At 41.6% G+C, this 23,098-nt stretch overlaps 1 protein-coding gene across 3 annotated transcripts in view; it reads left to right on the top strand.

Annotated features, from left to right (window-relative positions):
- The window catches only part of STARD13 (StAR related lipid transfer domain containing 13), a 297,105-nt gene that overhangs the window by 177,111 nt on the left and 96,896 nt on the right, over positions 1-23,098 (top strand). Inside the window, exon 1 of one of the 3 annotated variants that reach the window (XM_005241161.3) lies at positions 653-1,045. The exons of the other annotated variants lie outside the window; for them this stretch is intronic. Coding sequence (XP_005241218.1) covers positions 877-1,045 — 169 coding nt within the window. The 5' untranslated portion in view covers positions 653-876. Of the gene's footprint in view, positions 1-652; positions 1,046-23,098 lie in introns of those variants that run through there. 3 annotated transcript variants of the gene reach the window in all.

Genomic DNA, 23,098 nt, shown 5'->3' on the forward strand with positions numbered 1-23,098 from the left:
AACAGATGCCTCTCTGCCTGTTAAAAGAACTGAAAGATGTTATGGGGAGGAATCTGAAGAACAAAGTTCTCTCCATCCCCTTCCTCTCTTGCAGGCTGTGACCAGTTCTCGGTAACATTAATATTAGGGACTCCTGGGTTTTGTTTACTGCTCAGTGCCTGCTGCTAGGCGTTGTTGATTTCTTTTTCATCCCAAGGGCTTCATTTGTTCCAGTGCTCGTTGTACCGTGCGGTTTTGGGGATTCAGACAGCCCTTCCGTAAACGGACTTTCTCTTGGCAAACAGGGGTATGATTTTGAGAAAACTAGGGAGGGCATCTTCTCCAGAGATGAGTGGAGAGCTGGGCAGCGTGGAGCTGAGGAGGAAAAGGCTTTCTGCAGCCCTGCATACTCTAAAACAGGCATTCCCGAGTGTCTTCAACTTTTTCTTCCCTGCTTTCCGCAGCGGCCGGGGACAGCCCCTGGGTGCTGGGCAGGCTCGCCCTCCCGGGGCTGCGGCCGGCTGGCTGTCCCGGTGCAGGGGCCGGCTGGCTGTCCCGGTGCAGGGGCCGGCTGGCTGTCCCGGTGCAGGGGCCGGCTGTCCCGGTGCAGGGGCCGGCCGTCCCGGTGCAGGGGCCGTCCCGGTGCAGGGGCCGGCTGTCCCGGTGCAGGGGCCGGCTGCGCTTCCACGGGCTGGACTCGGAGCGATTGGCCCGTGCGGATCATGTGGGAGAAGCAGGAATCCTGAGTTGTAGCTTTTGGCACTCCTTTTTCTTTTAAAGCGCTTGCTCTTTTCAGCTCCCTAGGGCTTGTTGCCTCCCTCCTTTCATTACCCTGATTATAATCTGGAGTAGCCACAACGGAGAGGGACGGAGCGAAGCGATTTTAAAGGAGCAGAGATGTTGAAGCAGGTGCCCAGGACATCAGGCACTAGCTGTTACTACCTAAACTCGGTGTCATCTGAGGGCCAGGAGATGTACTTACGATATGATCAAACTGCCAGGCGCCCTCCCTACAGGATGAGCAGGATTCTCGCCCGTCACCAGCTACTGACGAAAATTCAGCAAGGTGAGTTAATGGCAGAAGCCCTCCTTAGCCTGGCATTGTCACAGGGTCTGCAGGTCCCGTCTTTCGTATGAGAACAGGTTTTAATGCCTCATATTTCAGACTCTTGTCTTGTCTCTGTTCTGGACTAATCTGGCTAGACTCAGAGTTTGAAATAGTCATTCATACCTTTCTGTTTCTACACAGGCACACATACACTGAGAAACAAACACTAGTGCATGATTAGCTATTTAACTAAATTGTCTTTTAATCATAAACTATGTGGTAGCTTTGGTGCTGAAGTTTGTCTTTTCTGACTGGCAGAGCAGTTACTGGCATCAGTACATTTGTTCGGGATTGCTACAGGTAAAACCTGCCCGTGGTAAAGCAGAGGGGGAGAACAGATGATCATCCAGTTAAAAAAAAAAGAGCAGAAGTCCAGAGCTGTTGGAAGAAGGCAGCTGGGATAATATTCTTTGGAAACAAGTATGTGTGGCTGTCAGAGGGTTAGAAAACTTGTCACATGTCCTTAAAAATAACTGCTGACTTGGCTTTGTGAAGCTGCTTATGCAGTTCATCTAGACAGTCATTGCAGATATATTGATTTTGTTTTTCTGAATATATATCTCTACAGTACTAAAGCTAAATGCAGATTGGCCTCAGGACAAATCATTTGGCCTGTGTGTGCAGTTTAAAATAATCTTCAGAATTGTTAATGCAAAGATAAAATAATAAAAGCCAAGTGTACAGATTAAAAAGTAAATCAATACATAGTTTTGTATTGACCGTAGTTTTGTATAATAACCTGTATATCAGTTTCCAAAGTTGATGTGATCCTACATGTAGAAAAAGACTATGACATGTGTTTGTCATGAAAAACATTTAAAATCTCTGACGACAACAGTCACTTTCTTGACAGCTTGCAAAAATATGTTTGATTCTGCTAACTAGGGGCAGGCATAGAGTTAACAACATCTACTGTCATATCTGGCAAGTATCACAAAAACTGGTGTGAGCTTCTGACCAGCAGCGGTTAAATGGAGTGGCTATTTCTGTGTGTTGCTTTCCAGTAAGATTCTTTATATCTGTGGCTGTCAAACTCTGGCAGAAGTACAGGGATATAGTGATGAAGCTTTTATTGCATTTATAAAGAAAACAATACATAATTCTTTGGCCAGCTTTTTAAAAAGATGAAAAAGATAGTTTCTGTGGCAATTAGAAAACTGCAGTTGTTTGCAATGCGGTCTCAGGAACTGGTCGTGTTTGAAGGATACTGGTCCTCACTGCTGCGCTGATTTCAGGAAGGATATTATGTCATTCTGTGTACTCAGTGTACAGCCTGGATTGAATGGAAAGAAAGGGTAATTTATTTCTCTCCAGGTTTATTTGAAAATGTTTTGGGTGTAGTACTAGTACTAACTTAGTTTTCAAGCAGCAGCTGCAGATGGGATGGATTAACACACCTCCTGTACCTGTCATGGTGCTGTTCAACGTTCCCTCTTGTAAGCCATAACCCATCAGCTGTCTGGGACAGCCAGGGCTGCCAAAGCCACCCAGCAGTGCTGAGGCTTATGAGAGGCTGTGTGGTGGGTCACAGAGGAGTTTCTGAGTTGTAACTGTTCTTCCTGCAGCTTGTTGCATGGATGATCTGTCTGTGTTGAATGGCCTCTGCTCCTCTGCCACAGCTTTCCAACCTGTCCGGCACAGAGCTGTGGGAAATATTTGTATAGCACCTTGATGATGTGATACATGTTACGGTTCAGTATATGAAATATTTGTGTATTATGCATCTTTCTTCACTTTTTGTATTGATGGAAAACTGGGGACAGAGTCTTCTGTTAATTAGATGTCAGTTCATTAGCAATAATGAAAGTAGGTATGCAGATAGACACTGATGTCTGTGTATGCGCCATATGTAGGAATACACATATCTAGTGCAAAGCCATAGGCAAGACATATTTCCTCTGCAGTGCCCCAAGTATTGACTAATAATTTTGAGTTGGCAATACCAATATAGCTAGTGTGACTAAATCTGAAACCTTCAGTTTACACTCTGGATGAAAACCCTAGTCCCATCAGTCACTGACAAGACTTTCACCAGTTTTTGCTGGGTCAGCATGTCACCCTCTGTGCTTGCCTTGTTTACACTGTAAGCAGTGTGAGGGTACTGTAGTCAGTTCCAGCCCCTCTCCCAGAAGGTATCGGACGAGTACTGTAATATGGATGGAGGTATCAGAGGTGAGTTTTACCCCATTGGCAAGTGGGATTTGTTACTAGCGGAATGCCACAGAGCGATTTATCAAGAATGCATTGAAAAGTAAATCAGGGGATGCAAGATGACAAGCAAAAGTTGCTTTCAGTCACCCAGTGGAGTAAAGCGTGCAAATAATTATTTAGTCTTGAATTTGTATGTCCTTGAATCATACATTTTAAGGCCATTAAGACAATGTGTTTGAACACTGCTACCCCAGTTTTTGTGTTAGCACCTCCCCAATTGAATCATTTGAATTATATGTTTAGAAAAACATCCATCCTGAATTTTAATATTGCTGGAATGGTAAATCCTGCCTGATTGGTTGCTTTGCTGAAAACAGATCTGCCACATGTTTAAGTAAGTGCTAAGCTGCCTTGGGGCTTGTTGGAATACCTGCTCTGTACTTCTTGTGCAGATATTTTTCAGTTGCTGGATTTCAGACTGCAGGGACCCACAGTAGGAAACGGTGAAGTTCTTACATCGGGGATATTTTTCCTTAGTGAAAGGAATTATTTGCAAAATCACAGTGCGTCCAATTTACAATGTATAAAGCAGTCAAGGCTTCCATTGCAGGATAGGAACCTGGTTCATTAATGCAGGGTAATACAGTGTTGCATATACTGCTATCTGTTCAGTCATCAGCTACATGTACTGTTCTAAACGATGCTAAATTGCCCTTATCATATTGTGCAATACAGCTTGATTTCCTCCTTTAAAAACACGCTTTCTGAAGAAGCTTTTCTTTGTGTTTTCCTTCGGTGTTAGTTAAAAATAAACTGAATGAATCATTAGAGGAATTAGGCCATTTAATAATTTCTAAAAAGAAAACCACCACATGGGAAATGAAAGGAACTAGACTGTTATTTTAATCAGATCATACTTTGAAAGTCCTAAATATTTGGTTTATGTACACCACCGACTCCTTGAGGCAAAATTATGTGGTGGCCTGTGAATGTGTGTAGTAATTATCTGTCTGATATTAAATAGGTATTTTCAAAATGTGATCTTTTGATGATTCCCTTTCCCCCATAAGCCCGTTAGTTTCCATGCTGAAGGGGACACATGCCTCAGCATAAAGGAACAGGGTGTAGCATGCTTGGTCTGAGGTATTTATTCAAACTGTGTATGCAGTAACTGTATGAGAATTCATTAATGATTACTCATGTTCTCTTTAAATAAATAAGGTGGTGACTTTCAAGAATTTATATTACATGAGTCACAAAGTTGTTATTTCTTTCACAGTACATGGCTAAATGCAGTGCAGAATAGGAAATATAAAAAGTCACTGCAGATAAAAAGTAAGGAAGAATTAAAGCCATACGCTGAAAACATTACATTGAAATCGTTGACTGTGTAGTACAAAGTCAGAGCATAAGCCAGGATGAACAAATCAACATCTGCCCCAGAACAGCTAGGCATCGCTGGTAAAGAAATGTCCCCATTCATCCACAGTAGAATCTGATTCTTAGCCTGCACTTTCAGTAAGAAAATGGTATGAAGAAGCAAATGCAAATAAGACAAATTCCTGTTCTCGGTGAGTAGATTCCTGCCCACAGTGAGTAATGCTCTGTGATTTGTCTCAGTTTATGTCCACAGGCAAGAGCAGTTGAAAAAAATTGTTCGATGGAGCGACCTCAAAGCAAACTTTAACTTTTCAAGGCAAACTCAGCGTTCAACAGTCAGCAGATATTTTGTACTCTTATATGTTGCAAGTTCAATTTTGATCTTTAATGAGTACTATTTTTTTCTGTGTCACCTGCATTTGTCTGGTTTGAACGAGCATTAGAGGTGCAAACAAATGCACCTTTCTGTCTATAGTCTTCCCTTTGGAGCTAGTTCAACATGTTTAATTCTTCTCTTTTCTAAGCATGAGTACAGTTTGTGGAAAGCATTACAGAAGAACACGAGTGACTTGGCAGAAAGCTGTGCATTTTAGGTGACTTTAAATTTCAACTTAATGTAAAAGAAGCTGTAATATAATCCCATACTCAAAAAGAGCTTGGAAGTCATGTAAGTGAAAACATTGCAGTCATAGTCTGCAATAAAAAAAGCCCAGATCACATTGTGGATACGCGCACAGGTATGGCATTACCTGTCCGTCCCTGGAGATGGGAAGTGTGATGCAATTATGTTATTAAAGACTGTGGTTTTGTTTAGACATACAAAGAGGACAAAATACGGTTGTTCAGGCAACCTGAACTGTAGCATTTCCCATGTTCTGGATGCTGGCCACTTTACCTAAACATCTTTAAACCTCATTACCTGAACCCACAAATTAAAAGATGAACCAACAAGATTCAGCCTTGGTGAACACCTTCACTTAGGTCATCTCTGCCCAGTGCCAGTGACCTACTTATTGCCTCTTGAGCTTGTGGGTTAACTCGTGGCAGTAGCAGTTTGTAGTTCCCATTCAACCCCCAGTGCCTCTGCGTGGCTCCGTGTCTGTGCCCTGGCTCAGGCACACAAGAGAGGACAGGTATGGGTCTGCAGTGGCCCAGGGCCCTGGGGGGAGCATCCTCAGCTACAGAGTTGCCTCGCAGACCTCAGCTGAGGCATGGTCCGTCACCCTCTCCAGCATCAGACATGTGTGTGGCAGGCATGTGCTCACAGCAGAGGGATCTTTGCGTTGGTTAAACAATATCAAGTCTTGACTAAGTCTGTGAAAACTATTTCTTACAGTAGGTGAAGATCCATTAGAAACTGAGACCCTACATCACGTGAAGCTTCTTAACCATCGTCCTTTCTTCCTTACACATTATCTTTCCTCAAGTCCTTAGCTCTAAACTCGGAGAAACTGGAGTTTTTCAATTAAATTGTAGGATTTCTTTAAAAAAAAATTTTTTTTCTAAGCTTGTACTCTGAAATTGTTGAAGTATTGGTGTGAAACGTTTGCACAAAACCCTGTGAATGTCCTGAGGGGTATTTATAAACTCAGAGTGCCCTGAGGTGTGCTTATACAAAAAAAATTAAAAATTAAATAGTAGAATGAAAGATTGCCGTCCAGCTAATGAAAGCTTCATAGACAACAGGGCATTTGAAATGGAGAAACTTTCACTAGGGCAAACCTGGCAAAGAGGTTCAAATGCTGAAATTGTCCAGAAATACCTGTGTGGTGTGTATCAAGAAGTGACCTGTGTGGTACCAGAGATCAGACTCAATGATGATAGTGGTTCCTTCTGGCCTTATCACTTCACAGCCACTGAGTGTCAGAGACAGTTCTGCTGACGTGCAGGGTGGACACTGGGAAGTAAATGTTGGCTCTTCTCTTTAGTTACGGGACTTATGCTCTCAATTTCACTGAAAGCAGGATTTCAGCCAAGGTGAAATCTTAACTTGAGACATTTTTGTTTTGAAATTGTTTGTGGTGAAATGAAAAGCTATGCTGTGTATCTTTGTATTGATCACTGAGGAGATTTTTAATTTTCACATTAACTCTTTTGTAAAATTACAATTACAAGCCAGTAATGTTAAAACACATTGAAGCCAATAGATGCAAGATGTAGGCTCAATACATGAATCATTACAATAGTAATTGGGGTTTTTTAGTTTAATAAAATGCTACATAACAGAAATAAAATAGAAATTACTCACAAAAATAGATTAAGAGAATCTGTACATGGCACTTGTTACTGTGAGACTCATGTCTGTATTTATACATAAATCCCTGAAAATAAAGTGCAGTATTTGTACCATGAGCACCATAAGTGTTAATTAAAAAGATCTGCAATTTTAGATTCCAGACAAATACTATTTTTCTCTCTATGCAACAGATCCTTGTGGACTTTTTTTGTTGTTTTGATTCAAATGCAATAGCATCTTAGCCATAGTCATTGTTGTTATTTTACTCCTATCATACAATATTCTCAGAGTTTTAGTTGGACGTAAACCATAAGTTCTAAATTGAGGTGTTTCATACAGGGCATCACATATATTTAGATTAGTGCCTAAGCTCTAATGGAAGGGATGGAGAAAACAGGTCCCTTGTAGTTAGGCTATTCGGTTAGTAAACAATTGTCTGTACTTGTGTTTGTTACACCTTGTGATAGCCACTTTTGAGGGTAAAACGCTGAATTCTATGGCCCGTGGGCTTGATCCAGTAGATACTAGTTGTGTCATTTCTTATTTATACTTACTTTACAGGTATTTGAATGTGGGCAAGTCAGTAAACTCTCATCTTCATGCCTCGTAAAATTCTCACGTGTTGTACTTTTTGCTTAAAAACCTGTTGAGTTTCCTTGTTCAGGTTCAATGCAACAGGTTAGCTGAGCTAACTAGAGAAAATCATCACAACGCTAATTGTACACCATCACTTAGTGGGGGAGAGGAGGGCTTGAGCACCTTGACCTGAACTATTTAGAAGCTATTGAAGAGCAGACATGATTTAGAGAACTTGGGAGCATTATGGCTTAGCTGAAAAGGATGTGCGTTGACTCAGTCTGAAAACATTTTGTGGCTTTTCGTCTTTCATCTGTTACAGGACTGAGGAGGTTAATTCTGCCAGGAGAAGAAAATCACTCCATAGCACTTCAAACTGCATGGGGTTTTGACAAACACATACTCGCAGATGAGCAAAAGTTTCTGTCTTCATGGTGTTAGGTGAACTCGGTGAAATAACTTTGTTTAAAATATGGGCTGCACGGTACATCTTAAGTAAATACCATCTGCCAGCCAGGGAAGCTGCCTTGCTGGAAAATACCAGACGTTTTGCTTTCCACTTGAAATCCTTTGCCAAAGAAGGGCTCAGCCCTGCGACTTAGTCAGATGAATCTTCCTCTGTACTAAAGGAGCAAAACAATAAATTCCAATAATGTCAGCTGGTATTGTTTTAATGAACTAAGTATTACAGGCCTTTAGCAATAGTTGTGTTCCTTTTTAATAGGATTGTGGTTGGAGGGGGATCTGTGTGAGCGAAGTTTTCAGGATTTGGAAGCAAAATCTGTACATATGTATTGTTATCGCTTTCATTTAGACCTAATGGCCTTGAAGGGTATCTGACTTTTTTCCCCTCTTAATGTGTTAACTAGCGTCTTTCATGGTTTGTTTATTTTATTGATTGTGCCATGCTTATTTCTAATTCTCTATGACTTCAGTGGTTTAGGAGTATGGAAAAAAGTGGCAAGTTTGAAGTGGAATCTCTAATTTAATTCTAGCTTTTATCTTTTTTAGTCACAAACATGCACCTGCCAGCATCCCGTGCCCCCCGCCCCCCGCCCCCCCCCCCCCCGCCCCAGACCTGCCATTTTCTGGGAGATTTCTCAGCTTCCTTCTTGAAATCACATTTGCAGGAAAATGTGACACCCTTTCATTAAGGAAAGGCATTTCCTTAAAGGCTGCAGTACAGCTTTTAATGCCAAATGTGTCCAGAAGCGAGGGTGATGCTACAGCAACACCTCTCTAACACTTCTCTACAAGGGAGCTGCTGCTTCTGCAAACCTCCCACCACGTGCTGAACCCTGTGGTTTTTCTCTAGATCTCTGCAACTCTTTCCCCTTCCTTAAACGTGCATCCTTTGGGCCACTACTTCAATGTGCATTATCGACATTATCCAGAAGCTCCTCCTTGCAGATGTCAGGTGTTAACACATCATGTTCCTGTGTTGGTACTAGCCTTATGGCAGTAAAGTGTCCCTCTGACTCTGAGTGGGCATGTCTGTACTGCTAAGTAAAAGGGATGGGAGGTGAGCTGGAGAACCCCCTACTCTGCTGAGCAGGTGACTCGCTGGCTCTGTTTTGGCCTTCTCCAGCTAGCTCAACCCAGAGCAGTTTTATGGGAAAGAGGACTAGTCCTAGGTAGTGCAGGCATGAGGTGAGTGATGCCACTTGACCAAAACCCAAGAATCAGGCTGTCTTTCATTTAGCAGTGTGAATGTAACCACTCTTGCCTCTGCCACAGAAGATGCAAAATGAGGAGACACTTTGCTCCACAGGTCTAAAGATCTAACATTAATGTTTCTGTAGTATTTACCTCCAAAACAGTAAAATATTCTTGCTGTAATACAATTTTTAATACCTGAAATTAATGAAGGAGGTATGCAAAAGTAAATGTATCCTATCATGAACTGCCTTTCCATTCCTGCATAAATGCAGAAATAAATTCTGTTAAAAAGCCGACTACTTAAGTCTTTTTCATTATTTCATGCTGCGCAGCAGACAGTTCACATTAGCTAACCACAACCCTAACCTTCTTGTGAAATCAATATCCCAAATTTGTGTAAACTCAGAACCTGCAGAGACAACTCAAAATAATTAGATCATATTGATCATCCCAATAACTGCAGCGTCATCAAGCATCCTTCCAAAGGACCTAAGATTTGAAAAGGGACCAAAAGATGTAAGATGACTCTAGATTTGAGAAGGAACAAGGGTCTCTTGTCAACACTGAGATGGCCCAAATGTAGGACTCGTGTGAAAGGCATGGCACTTTTGCATACTTTTAGCTTCAGGAAGCAGCAGAATGATTAGTTTTTCCTAGTCTCCAGTTGGTATGGGAGTGGGAGTCTGGACAGGACAGGACAGGACTCTCAGAGCCACACAATGTGGCTTTTTTGTAATGTATTTGGCAAACTCAAATGTTCTGTGGGATGAATCTAAGATTTTGTCTGTAATTGCATCTGATGGCAGCATCTGAATATCTAATCATTTTGTAACTTCAGAGATAACAGCTTTCTCTTCCTGCAAACATTTATCTGAGGGAGATAATGTAAAATCCAAAAGTTAATGCTTGGCACAGATGGTGAGGCATTAAGTCTTTGGCTATTAATTTTTTTTTCCTTTTTCTTTTCATTTTTACAGCTATATTTATCTATATTTCCGAGGACTTTTTGAAACTGCCATTCTGTCAGCTTCACTTTGTTAAAAGCATGGCGGTCTGCCTAGGTCTTATCCAGAATTAAATGGAGTTTCTCTTCTTTTAAATTCAGCAATCATCAGACTATATCTGTTATAAAAGCCCCTTCCAAATTAGCAAGGTGAGATATTCAGAATACTTTGTCCAAAACCACTTTATCAATCATACTGCTGATTCTATATTTTTTTAGACCAGACACCCCTGCCAAAACCTGAGCCATTGCAGCAAAAGCTGCATTTCATACCACTGCCTGAGTGATGTAGCCTGGATCAAATAGTACCAGCACTGGTTCATGGCTGGGCTTGTTACGTCTTCATCCAATGCTTCGTGCCGAAAGCCAGAGCTGTCTCCACCCCACTGATGGCTATTCAGACACTGCATGAGTGGTGCTGCCTGAGGAAACGCATGGCTGCGGTTCTTCTCTGGGATAGTTCAGCCATTCCTCCCCAGCAGCTCGCCACCCTGCCATCTTCAATGAGGGGCCGCGGGCACCAGGGGGAAGCGATGGAGTGCCCTTGCACTTGCACATGGGGCACGAGGTTTTGTCTGTTCAGACCAAGAATGATCTATTCACCAGCAGCTTCTGAAGGAAGGGAAAAATTTCCGGTGACATTTTAATTCTCTTTCATGTGGAGCTATTTTTAGATGGTACTACTGCCAGTCATATCCATGCTTTGTGTCTTTTGAGTTTTCACTGAACTGCATAATAAGCGTTTCAGCTCCCTGGCGCATAATGGCAGTGTTTTTTGCTGAAAGTCTTATTATTTCAAGTGGCTTCTTATCTTAAGATCGATTCATTAGTTCTGGCCTCTGAAGTTTAAGAGGAAATAATTGCAGTTGCTAAAATAATTCTAAATTAATTTTTTTTCAGTAATACTGATTCTCTCTAATATCAGGTTCTGAAAGTCTATTTTAAGACTGATAAAGCAGATGATTCACATTTTGGTGCTTGTAATCTGGTTTCTAACATCCACAGCTGAGTTGTTAAGCTGGGTGAGAGAAATGGGATATCAGAGGGAAATACAGAACCTTTTCCGTTACTCAGATTAGTTTTTTAGTTTGAGAGTGCGAACCACATTACACCTCAGGTGCTCACAGAAAGCCAACAGCAACGAGAGCTGCGAGGAAGTGTCACTTACATTCCCATTAGCCCTGTCGTACACTGCTGCCTCCCACAGTTGCTAGCCCAGGGGCTACTCCTGACACACAGGGAATGGCTGTGAGCTCAGCTGGTGTCCCAAAACCCACCCATGAAGTACTGCTCTGGCTCCATCACTGCTGGTGGCCAGGCTTGCTGGGGGATGGAGCTCAGGTGCATGGACGTGAGACATCAGGTGGACGCACATGAGAGCAGAGTAAGATCATGTTGGCTGATTGGAATATGGTGTAGAAGCTGAGCAGCCAGAGTTTTCCTGGTTTTGTCTGTCTGTCTATCTATCTATATGTATATATATTTATATACTTTTATAAGTCTAAAAATTAGATTTCTGAAGGGACTAGGCACTTTAAATACAAAGATTTAAAACAGTTCAGTGTTGCTAGAATTTGCAATGACCCAGAATCTTCTCATCCGCCCAGAGTATAGGGAGTGCGGCTCAGTACCAGACCCATCAATCTGCCCTCATCTTTCTGCGGAATATCCTGTCAGCTCTTACAGGTGTGTGGCAAATACAATTCTGTAGTCATTTAACTGATTTAAATAGAAATTAAGATTTCAAAAAGTATATAAACTAAAACTTCTGCCCCATCCAACTCTCATTGCACCATCCTGCTCTGCTTTTTTCTGACACTGAGGGCACTGGTCTCCAGAAAGCTTTGTTCGTTAGCTCTCTAGTAACCTCCAGCTAGGACCACTGGCCAGGATTGCTCAAGGCATCCTCGTCTGGACTGGCTCTGCAAAAAGCAGACTGCAAAACATAAGATATGGAAAAAAGTGTGTGTTGTTACTTTATCATAGGCCTGATTTGTGAATGTTTCCTGCTTCTTTGACAACAATGGTGGTTTGGACTAGTTGTGCCCTGACATCAGAGACTTTGATTCAAACCAGTTATTTTTTCATAACAAAGCACACACATATTACTCAAGAAACCATTTGCTTACTTGACTTTAACCAAGTAATTATGTGATAATCAGAAGTGGCTCAGATCTCTGAGGTCACATTGTTCTAGAAAGTTGTGTTTTGGGCCGCTTCTATAGAAGAGTTTGCTTAAGAAGAATGCTGCATTGCTGTTGGACTCTCATTGGGCATAAGGCCTAAAGTTGTTGTGCAAACAAGAAGAAGGTCTTCACCAGCCACCATGTATGAAGTTATGTGAGAACTAGAGGAAGACTATAGTCTGAAGTCCTGGAAGTGTCCCATCTTAAGTCTTTAATGAGGATGAATATAAGACTACTGGCATTTTCATTGCAGCTCTACAGAGTCATTTACTCCCCACGCTGGCAGAGCTTTTTATAGCTCCATGGTGCCTGCTGACTGATTCTGAGAGCAGAAAGTTTTGCAAAACCCGCTGGTTCCAATAAAGAGAGGCTGTAGCTTTTAAAGTACAAGCTGAATACAGATTATACAGACTTTTAAAGATAAGGATGCAAGTAGTTGCGTGCAGGTGTTTTCTTTTTCAGCAAAACATTTGTGTCGTTACAATGCTTGCTTTCTCCTGAGCACCTGAAGCTGACTGTTAACAGTTTTCTGGCCTAAACTATTGCCATATAGTTTGTTTTGTAGAAAACATACGAAAAACTGAAATCGTAGAATAATTGTCTTTGGTGAATGTTCAGTAGAGATGGCCACAATCAATTTAAAGTGAATCAAAAATGCACTACCCATTTTTAAATACTATTCCTTATTGACTATACAGCAGCTGGAAAACTATAGCAAGTTTTAATTATCTTCAGAAAACAAAAAGCTCTTGCCAACACATGCTGGTTATTATCAGCAGCTGCTATATGCTGACATACTCTTTCAGTTCATATGAGGCTCAGCTGTCTTAAACAATCATTGTAAAATGTAAAATAGATTCATAGTGATGATAATTTCTTGTTAGATACTTAACTACTGATGTAATTGGTACTGAATTTAGGTTCGTGTCTTTGTTTAAGCTGTAATAAAATTACATAAAACCCCAACTGTTTCATGTAAGAGGTGCAAATAGCATGCAACAGGAATTTAAAATATTGAACCATGGTGCTTTTTAAACAATTAATTAAAAAGAATCAAATTCCCTGATAGGGTTTCAGCATTTGTATAAACGTAAAATTTGACTTTCTACCTTTGAATAACAATTACTACAACTTTATCAAAATGAAAATGATACAATAATTTGCTGGTTTAAACAGGAATCTTTATCTTTTACATGTCACCCTTCTCTTAGCAGAAGTGGAGATCTTTATGGCATTCACTGTTGTCAGATCAGATACTGCAATTTTGTCTATTGCATAATTTAGCAGAGTTTGTTTTTTTAATGACATTAATGTACTTTTCAGAACCTGCGACACCAAGAAATATATGCAGCATTTATGCTTTAGTTTTCTGTAGAAAGACGGATAGGTATGGTAGATTCTTTTTCAATATGTCTAGAGCCTGCATCTTTGCCAAACTGGAAAATTTGTGATTAACTTGATTTTCTGTTACCTTATATTGCCTGTGATATCCTTTAATTTTGCACTGACAAAGTATAAAAGGTATCAGGCAATCTGTAAAATGTTTTGTTTGGTCATTGGCAGCAAGGCAATTTCAGATCCTTTCTTGTCGACTTGAGTGATTGACTGAGATTTGACGGTTTCTATTCTGCAGCTTAACCTGGAAGGAAATGTTACATTCGGTGGAGTGGACTCTTGACATTTTAAGTTCTTCAATAAGGATTAAAAATACATGAGACTCCACATAGTTGTATTTTACTGAAAATATTATTGACTTTTGGACTTGAGTTTTCACCCAATCTGTTCTTTAATCAAATTACAGTCTAGCAAAATACAGTTCAAATTACAGTTTTAAGTAGGACTTGGGTAACATTCACTCTTAGAAAATAGGTGGTGTGCATATGGTTATATACTGTCTTCACACCAGCTGTGTAAAGGACATTTTTATTTGCTGTCTCTGAGACCCAGAGTTCAGATACCTGGACAGGTCCCAGCAAAGAAAGGCACTGTGCTGAAACAAAATAGCTCTAGTTTGCAAAAAATAGTCTGTGCAGGAACATCACAGTAGCATCACAAAGTGTGGGAAATATACCTGGTTGTACTCTGGTGTTTAGAAACCACAACGGCTGGTTTGGTAACAAATCTGCTTTGCTGAAGCTTATTAAAACCTCCAAAACTTCAATGAACAAGAACCTCCCTGGCATCAAGACCAAAGACTTCACAGAATCACAGAATAATTTAGGTTGAGACATTGGAGGTTCATCTGTTCCAACCACTGCTCAGAGCAGGGACAGCTAGATCAGTTTGCTCAGGTCTTTGTCAGGTTTAGTTCTGAGTATCTCCAAGGTATATATGTGTGTATATATATATATATGATATATCACAAGTTCCAAAACTTCTCTGGGCAACTGGTGCCGATATTTGACCATCCTAATGGTGAATTTTCTCTTCCCTTGTATCTAATTGGATTTACAATGCTGCAACTTGTTCCCATTGCCTTTCATCCTACAGCTGTGTACCTCAAAAAAGAGTCTGGCTTCACTTTCCTGTCAAGTAGATGAAGCCAGCAGCAAGCTTTCCTAGCCTTAGCCTTTTTTTCTTCAGGTTGAACAAACCCAGCTCTGACAGTCTTTCGTCCTATGTCAAGTGCTTCAGCCCTCTGACCATCTTGATGACCCTCTGCAGGGCTTGCTCTGGTAAGCCCATGACTTTCTTGTGCTGGGGAACCCCAAATGGAGCAGAGTAGTCTCACAAGTGTGGATTGGAGAAGAACAATCACTTGCCTTGATCTGCTGGCTATGTCCTTTCTAACACATTAGCCCAGTATGAGGGTGGTCTCCTTGGCCACAAGGACACACTGCCTACTCATGTCTGATTTGTTGTCCAACAGGACCCTGGAGTTCTTTTCTGCAAGGGCCATCCCTGTCCAGTTAGCCCCAGCCTGCCTTGTTGCAGAGGGTTACTCCATCCCAGCTCCAGGACTTTACATTTAGCTATGTTGAATGGTATGAGACTCCTGTCAGATAATCTTTCTCCAGCCTGTCAAGGTCACTTTGAAGAGTAGCCCTCCAGCATATCATCCACAAACTTCTTGAGAGTGCACTTTATTCCATTATCCAGGCTATTAATTAAAGACATTAAACATTATCTGTCCAGTATGAATCCCTGAAGAATGCTGCTAGTAACCAACCACCAGCTGGACTTTGTGCTGCTGATCACAAACCAGGAGATTAGTGGTCCAGCTAGTTGTCACCCATGTTACCTATCATTCACTTACCTGGTTTGGCTATAAGGATGCTGTGGGAGACCAAGTCAGACAAGCCTGCTTGTTCTGTCTCCTTCCCTAACAACTACCGGAGAACAGCCCATTGGATATGGTATACTTAATCCCATGTCTACAGATGACCCAAGTTCAAGATCTTGTCCACATTCCTATGGCGTAGGCAATGGTAAACCTTTCTCACTTGTAATTTTTGTCCTTTTCGCTTTTATAGAAATAACTATACATCAGTACAGATAATTGAACCAGGACCTCCAAATTCACAGATCTGTGCCAAAAGCACTATGTAGCAAAGTCAGTCTCTCTAGACCTTCCAGTTCTGTAGGGTACTCCGTCTTGTATCTGAAATTCATTGAATGAAACAAACCTGCAGTTCCTCTGCAGTCTTTAAATAGGAAAATACGATGAAAACAGAGAAAAAAAAAAAAAAGACTGCAGCCTTGTTTAGTTGTGATTTGTCTTGCTAAGCTCTTGATGTGTATTCAGGCAAGTCCAATGAGTTGATGCTATTTCAATTAAATTGTTTTATACCAGCCTGAGGACGTGCAGATTAGTTTAAGAAAATACGGGGCAAAGGAGAGATACAGGGTGAGATAACAGGGGAGCGGCAGGTCTGTTCCACCCTTCCCACCCTTCCCAGTATCTTTACTTCCATGTACAGCATCAGGTGGGGCCATGCCAGAAGAGCAGCTGAAGAATCCACAACTGGGATCAAATATAAGTCAAAGGACGGGTAAGGAGACACACAAGGTGGGTCACTGCCATCACTAATGCAGGAGATAGAGGAATCCACCAAAAATGTCCAGGGCTGCTGAATCAGAGCTTGTTTTTCACTCTTGCTTCTGAGTCTTATTCTTGCCAGCAGCAATGGAGAGCTGTATTTAAACTGCCATTTCATATCCAGGATTACAAATATGACTCAGGTAAATGAGGGCAAGTACATGCAGGTCTGCTGCAGGGAAGTACATGTAAGAAAATGAATTTACACGGGTTTTTATTCCTATGAAAACAGAAGAATTTGGAGCTAAAAATAGGCATCTAGTTATTGTTACCTGCCTTTTTTTATATTCTCTGCCCCAATTCCTATCAGTAGAGGAAAAATAAAAATCCTAGGTAACAAATGCATATAAAAAATTACTTATTCTTTCTAGCAAGCGTTTAAACGGCCATCACAGATGTCTTTTTTATGATCAGGGCAATTGGTCTGGAGGAGTTAGTTTAGCCAGATAATTAGTTTTATTAATTTTCATTACTGATGGTTTTAATAATAAAGTAAGCCACTCATAAAATAAATAAATAAATAAATAAATAAATATATAAATAAGCTCTGAAGTACTGGCTTAAAGGATTTTGACATAAAAAAGACTGAAGGACTTTAGGTTATAAAGAGTCTGCCGTGTTTCTGCATCTAGAAAACCTAGAAAACTGTACTAGAGTCTCCTCTTAATTGGAATGTTTTGTACGATATCAAAAACTAGAAACAGTTCCCACTGTCTAGCAGAAGTAATTAAGCTTACCGTTTATTTTAAATGGTGCCTGTGTTTTCAAAGTAAAGCATGACTTTAAAGATGTCATTTTGAACCTCCCTGACCTTCCTCCCCAGACCAGTTGAAGCCCTTGAGGTAAGCAGAAGTGACAGGAGTTCAGCACCCTTTGAAAACTCTGGTAGCAGCTCTGTAATGTGGGATCTGTACCTGCTATTGCAATTTGAAGATCAGAAGATTAACACAGCAAAGCTCAGAGATCTTGATGGAGGGTAGATTGTAACAGAGCAGCAAAGCCAGAGTTACAATTCCAGATTCCCCAATGATGTGTTCAAGTACAGCAGCTCACACTGCCTTTCCAGAATAGAAGAGCATACAAAAGGCAGACCAGCACTAAAATAATCCATTTATTTCTTGGGGTATTTCACCTGCAACTCCTTCCAAAGGAATTCGCAAAGATACTGGTATGGCAGTAGCAAGGTGAGAGATGTGGCAGCTTATGGGTGCGTAACATCTCTGCACGTCAGTAAGACAGTACCGGCTGGGGCAGGCAGCTGGCATGGAGCACCCTGTGGGCAATCCCTGACCTTTTTTAAGAACTACAGCACGTAACACCTCTATCTTATAAATGAACTGAAACTACAGTTTCAGTATAGAAAGACATTGAGGTGCTGGAGCCGGTCCAAAGAAGAGCAACAAAGCTGGTGAAGGGTGTGGAGAAGTGTTGTGAGGAGCAGCTGAGGGAACTGGGAGTGTTTAGGCTGGAGAAAAGGAGGCTCAGGCTTGCTCTGCACAAACCACCTGAAAGGAGGATGCAGACAGGTGGGAGTAGGTCTCTTCTCCAGGTAACAAGCGACAGGACAAGAAGAAATGGCATCAAAATGTGCCAGGGGCCAGGGGAGGTTTAGATTAGATATTAGGAAAAATATCTTCACTGAAAGGATGGTCAAGCATTGGAACAGGCTGTGCAGGGAGGTGGTTGAGTCACCATCCCTGGAGGTGTTAAAAAAATGTGTAATATTTAGAAGCATGTTTTAGTGGTGGACTTGGCAGTCCTGGGTTAACACTTGGACTTGATGATCTCAAAGGTCTTTTTCAACCTAAATGTTTCTATGATTCTACAGCCAAAATTATCTCCATTAAACACCTCAACCAAGCTTCTTGTACCAACGGCAATATTAGTAATGGGTTTGAGTCTCAGAGTGAGCACGGGAGGGGCTGGGGCTTGTTCCCACAGCATTGGCTGTGACCTGGGTGCTGGTTTGGAGAAGTGAGCAACTCGCTGCTCAGCCCCCTGTGCTGGGCAGTGTCACTGGACACGTAATCCAGCTGAAATGCACGTCCTTGCCAAAAGGGGTGGTTTTGTCCCTGGCCATTTGCCTCCCTTGAACTGAGTGTGGTAAAAGTGCAACTGCAGGATGACTTGGATCAGATCATTTGTCCAAAAGAAAATAAATGATTCTGTTTGTATGGTTTTATTAGAGGGGAGGTGGTAAGAACATGTGGCAAGGGATAGGCCTGCCTCTTTTAATGTCAATCAGCAGCATTATTGAATAAAAAGCAAAGTAAGGCTGTAGCTACACAAGTGATGTAGACCGAGGCAAAAAAAGCAACTTGTTGTATTGGATTTGTTTGCACATTTCTAATGTGTCCTTCATAACTCAGCAGAATTACTTTAAATAGACATTTGAAAGTATCTTAGCTGGAAATCACATTAAAACATAACAAGGTTATACACAGAACATATTTAAGATTTTTGTTCTGCATTTGTGTACAAGAATCCAGAATAAAATCCTGGTTTCCTTTACCTGGATTGTAATGCCTTTATTATCTGTGGTACACTGGTGTTTGCAACTCTCTTGATTACTATTGGGAAGTGGTGTTATTAAACAGGGGTCTCTTATTCTTAACAAAAGTTCCCTAGAAACTGACAGGGCTAAAGGATTTAAAGGTCTCATTCTGAAATGCAGATCGTATCTTTTTATTAAGAATTTCTTCAGGGATATTGGAAATGTAAAGTTGACATTTCAAGAGCGATCAGCGCAAGGAAAGCACACAGTGTTAGGCAGAGGACAGCCAGATTCTCCTGGCATTATTCATAAAGAAAAATATTGGGAGCTCATGTGAATCAGCCGGTAGGAGGTTGCAGTGTGCCAGTAATATCATAGTGCTCTTGAGCATATTTGGGAAATGCAGAGATTCAAAATAGGTCTAAGCTTTTGATTTAATTGCTTGTCTTTCTACTAGTCCAATTTTTCTCCTCTGTTTGTTTTACTTTCTTGCCTTATCACCCTTTACCATAAGAAATAACAACACAGATTTTGGCCCTATATTTTGCGTCTGCCTACAGAGATAACTTTCTGTAACTGCCATTTTCATTTTGGTATTTTCCCCTTCCTTATCACACTACACACATGCTACCTCTTCCAAATCTCCTTACAAAGTATGCTAAAAATGTGCTTTTACATGTTTGACAGAACTCTAGCGGGCATAAGATCACTGATCAATAAAAAGAAGCTGTCTAAACAAAATCTTCATATTTATTTTTAGTTCATCTACATTTTATTTCAGTGGTTGTGCAAATTTTAATTTGGTTGCACAGTTTGCATGTGTAATTGTCCCTCTCACCCGTTTTTTCTGCTTCTCCTGCCTCCCTAGTCTGTAAACAAAATAAATAGAAATATGTCCGTGAGCTGATCATTTAAAAAAAATCACAATTTGGAATGTTTTCATTATATATCCGCTGTAGCTAAAAATATGCAGTTTTATATTTGGGAGCCTATTTTGCTGCACATTTACAAATCAGAGAGGTGAACACTCGTCTGCAGATTCCCAAGCTGGTGTCATTTGGGGAGGCTGTAGTACAAATTCCTCGGCAGCTGGGAAAGCAGGACAGGGTGCAAGGCAGCACTGATAGAGCTTCCCTGACGGAGGGAGACTCAAGGTGAGCCTCTGAACGCCCCTTTGGGTGGCCATGTGCTGTTCTGAGCCGCAGCCTGGTCCTACAGGGACACTACCAGACAGGCAGCAGGAAAAATTCCTCATTTCCTAGGGTTAGGGTGATTGACTTCATTCAAGGCATTCTTGGTTCTTTTTGCTTTAGATAAGTGTGGTTTCTGGTCTGTAGCTTGTTCATATGCCCTTGCCCTGAAGCAGTACAAGAAGCAATTGTACCCAGACGAGTATGGCTGCTTGTGAACCACACTGTTGTGTCTTACTTTTGAGTGCAACATCCCATAATGTTAGATATTCAGGTACTGTAATAATAAATGCAGAATTAAAGCTCACAGAAGGTAGGCTGAATTAAGGATCCTAGTCTAACTTGTACATGTTCTAAGACACTTACAATAAGCCATGATTCATCTATACAAACACAGCATATATGCTTAATATGCCCCGAATAATCTTCCACATGTACAGAGAAGATAAACACATCTATAGAAGAAACCTTCACTTCTGTTGTCCTTGCACATGAGAATTTTGGAAGCACTCCAGCAACAAGGCATCCATCAATCATCTGTTTCTTCCGCTCTCCTGCAAGGTTTATTGCCAGTTCCACCTGTGCGTGTCCCAGCTCAGACCCATGCAGGAGACTCTGCTCTGCCCTGTGGACACCCAAGGACAGCACTCCAGGAGGTGTATCCCAGGGGGCTCTTAGCACCTTGTCAGCTTGACCCCTTAATAAATTGCGTGGCAGTTCATTGTGGGGCACTGTAGCTGTCCCCATTGAGGTTTTGGGTAACATGGTAATCAAAAGGCCTTTGGCTGTGCGTGCTTCTCCTTTCTGACTGTTGTAGCTATGGCCAGGCGTGTAGCTGGCGTGTGAAGATGCACTGTTCTGCAACGGGTTATGCCATTCTTGCAGCACGGTGTAGATAGTGTGGGAGATATTTGTGGAATATTACAAAATAGCTTGTGACCCAAGACAGCAATGGTGAGATCATGAATGCCGAATACTGACAGGACCGCCGGGGCGGCAGCTGTTGCCTGTTGCAATCCCCGTGGCACAGCTGCATGCAGACAGGAATGTCTGGCACGGAGGGAGTACACCAGTGAGGGGATTACATGGTCATGGAGATTAAGACAACCAGGAATGCATCGAGTAGTTTTGCATAAGGCTCTTGAGGTTAGCTAGAGGCAGCTGTGCAGATGCAGGTTTTGAACGTCATCCCAGCCCAGAAGTTAGGTGCCATCACTAAACTGTGACAGGTTTAAATAGTGGCTTTAATGAGTGGCTGCCCTAGTGCTAAAAGTCAATACGCAGTGTCCCTGTGGGGATTTGAGGGGGGACCCAGGGATGATGAACATGACTAGTGCGTAAGATAGTATTTGCCTCAAGAAGAGTTAGTTTAGCCGAGTTGGCCTGGTGGTGGCATTATTTGTTTGCTTTGAGGAGCACATCAATACAAAGGATTGCAGACGTAAGGTGACCTCAGAAGCAGGTAGGAGAGGATCTGCTGGCAATGTGCATGATGCTGACATGACCAGGAGGTCTGCCATTTACCTGCTGGAGGAGATGGAGTCTCTCCTTTTGCACTGAAGAGAATAATTACCTTTTCAGTGCCAGTACTTGCAGTTACCTGCTGCTGTTGTGTGTGGGACCACATCCTGGGATGATTGCAACCAGAAGAAAACCATATCACTGGTTTGATTGGTAGAGTGCACATCTGACTGACTGAAGGCTAGCTAGATGGTGGTGCCTGCAAAGCTGTTGAGTGTCAGTGTGCTCAGTGTCCTTGAATGCACCAAGAAAGTGCAAGCTTCATCACTGCTCGCTAGCTGCTCAGTACCCCTATAGTGGGGAGTGCAGTGCTGAGTGATGTTGCAGTTGCTTATTTTGACACTGCTTATATGTTCCTGTATGAGACTTAAAATATGACTAGAAACCCTCGATACAGGTTTGTGCCTCTTCTTAATTAAGCTGTCAGAGACTGGTGTAGTTCTGGGTCATAACATTTGATTAAAAAGTAAGTAAGCATTAAAATACCAGCATTTCAAGTGTTCTGGTAGCCATTAAGTGGTGTGGAATAGGCAAGAAGATTGGGAAGTGCAGTGGCCTTTGTAAGCTGAGCATCAAGCAGTGAGTGATAATGGAAGTGGAGTCTCCAGCAGGGACGCTGCCATCAAACACACCATCTACAGAGCCAGGAACTCCACATAAAAGCCTGGCCTAATTTGTGTGATCAAAGCTTCTTGTCAGATTCAAGTGCAGACTTTCTCCACCTAGGCTGTTTGTAGGACAATGTGTGTCTGGCGGGGGGAGTGTTCAAGGGCCCATTCAACAAGTGTGGAATGCTATTTGTTTAATGCCAAACCTCCTGAGTGGGGTTAGATGTACTTGCCAATGTCAACTATCTTAATCTGAGCCCTAAATGCTGCAATAATACTTTTCTCAGATGCAATGTCAAAGTTAAGCAGCATGAAAGTGTGGCAAGGCTTGTGGCGTAGGGTATCTTATTAATCAATATCATTGCTTTGCATATTAACTGCCTCAACAGTGTCCTTATTAAAATTTTAACTTGCTATTTAAAGTAAACATGATGGTGTTTGCTTAGCAATAGGTAACAAGGACAGTTCATGAACACCAGACCCAGCAAAGGCTTCTTTGTGGTGAGTTTGTACGGCAGGGTTGAGCTTTGTGCAGATTTTCTTTGGCTTAATAAGGATAGACTTTGTGCCGAAGCCTTTTCTTTAGTGAGCCACTAAGAGGCTCTCTTTCCATTACCCTGCTGCTTATTTTCACAAAACTTGTAAGAGTTTAATACCTTTGAGCCATCTGTCTCTCTTTCAAATCAGCCAATTCATTCAAAAGTTATGGGGGGAGGTGATGGGGTGCCTGACACAGACAGACAAGACAGACCAACACACAAAGCATGCCTGTGAGCAGCATTTCTGTAGGAAACCAGGCTAAATATGCATTGCACAAACAAATTCCTAGAAGAAATCTTTGTGGACTAGATCAGTTTCGGATAATTTTTGGCAAGTTTTAAATTAAAAATAGCGTTATAATAATAAGTAGAAGAGAATTTCAACTTATAAATGGGAATCTGCCCCTAGTTTTCAAATGCAGCATGAGA

The sequence above is a fragment of the Falco peregrinus genome, chromosome 4 (assembly GCF_023634155.1).
Source record: "Falco peregrinus isolate bFalPer1 chromosome 4, bFalPer1.pri, whole genome shotgun sequence".
Taxonomy (NCBI): Eukaryota; Metazoa; Chordata; class Aves; order Falconiformes; family Falconidae; genus Falco; species Falco peregrinus.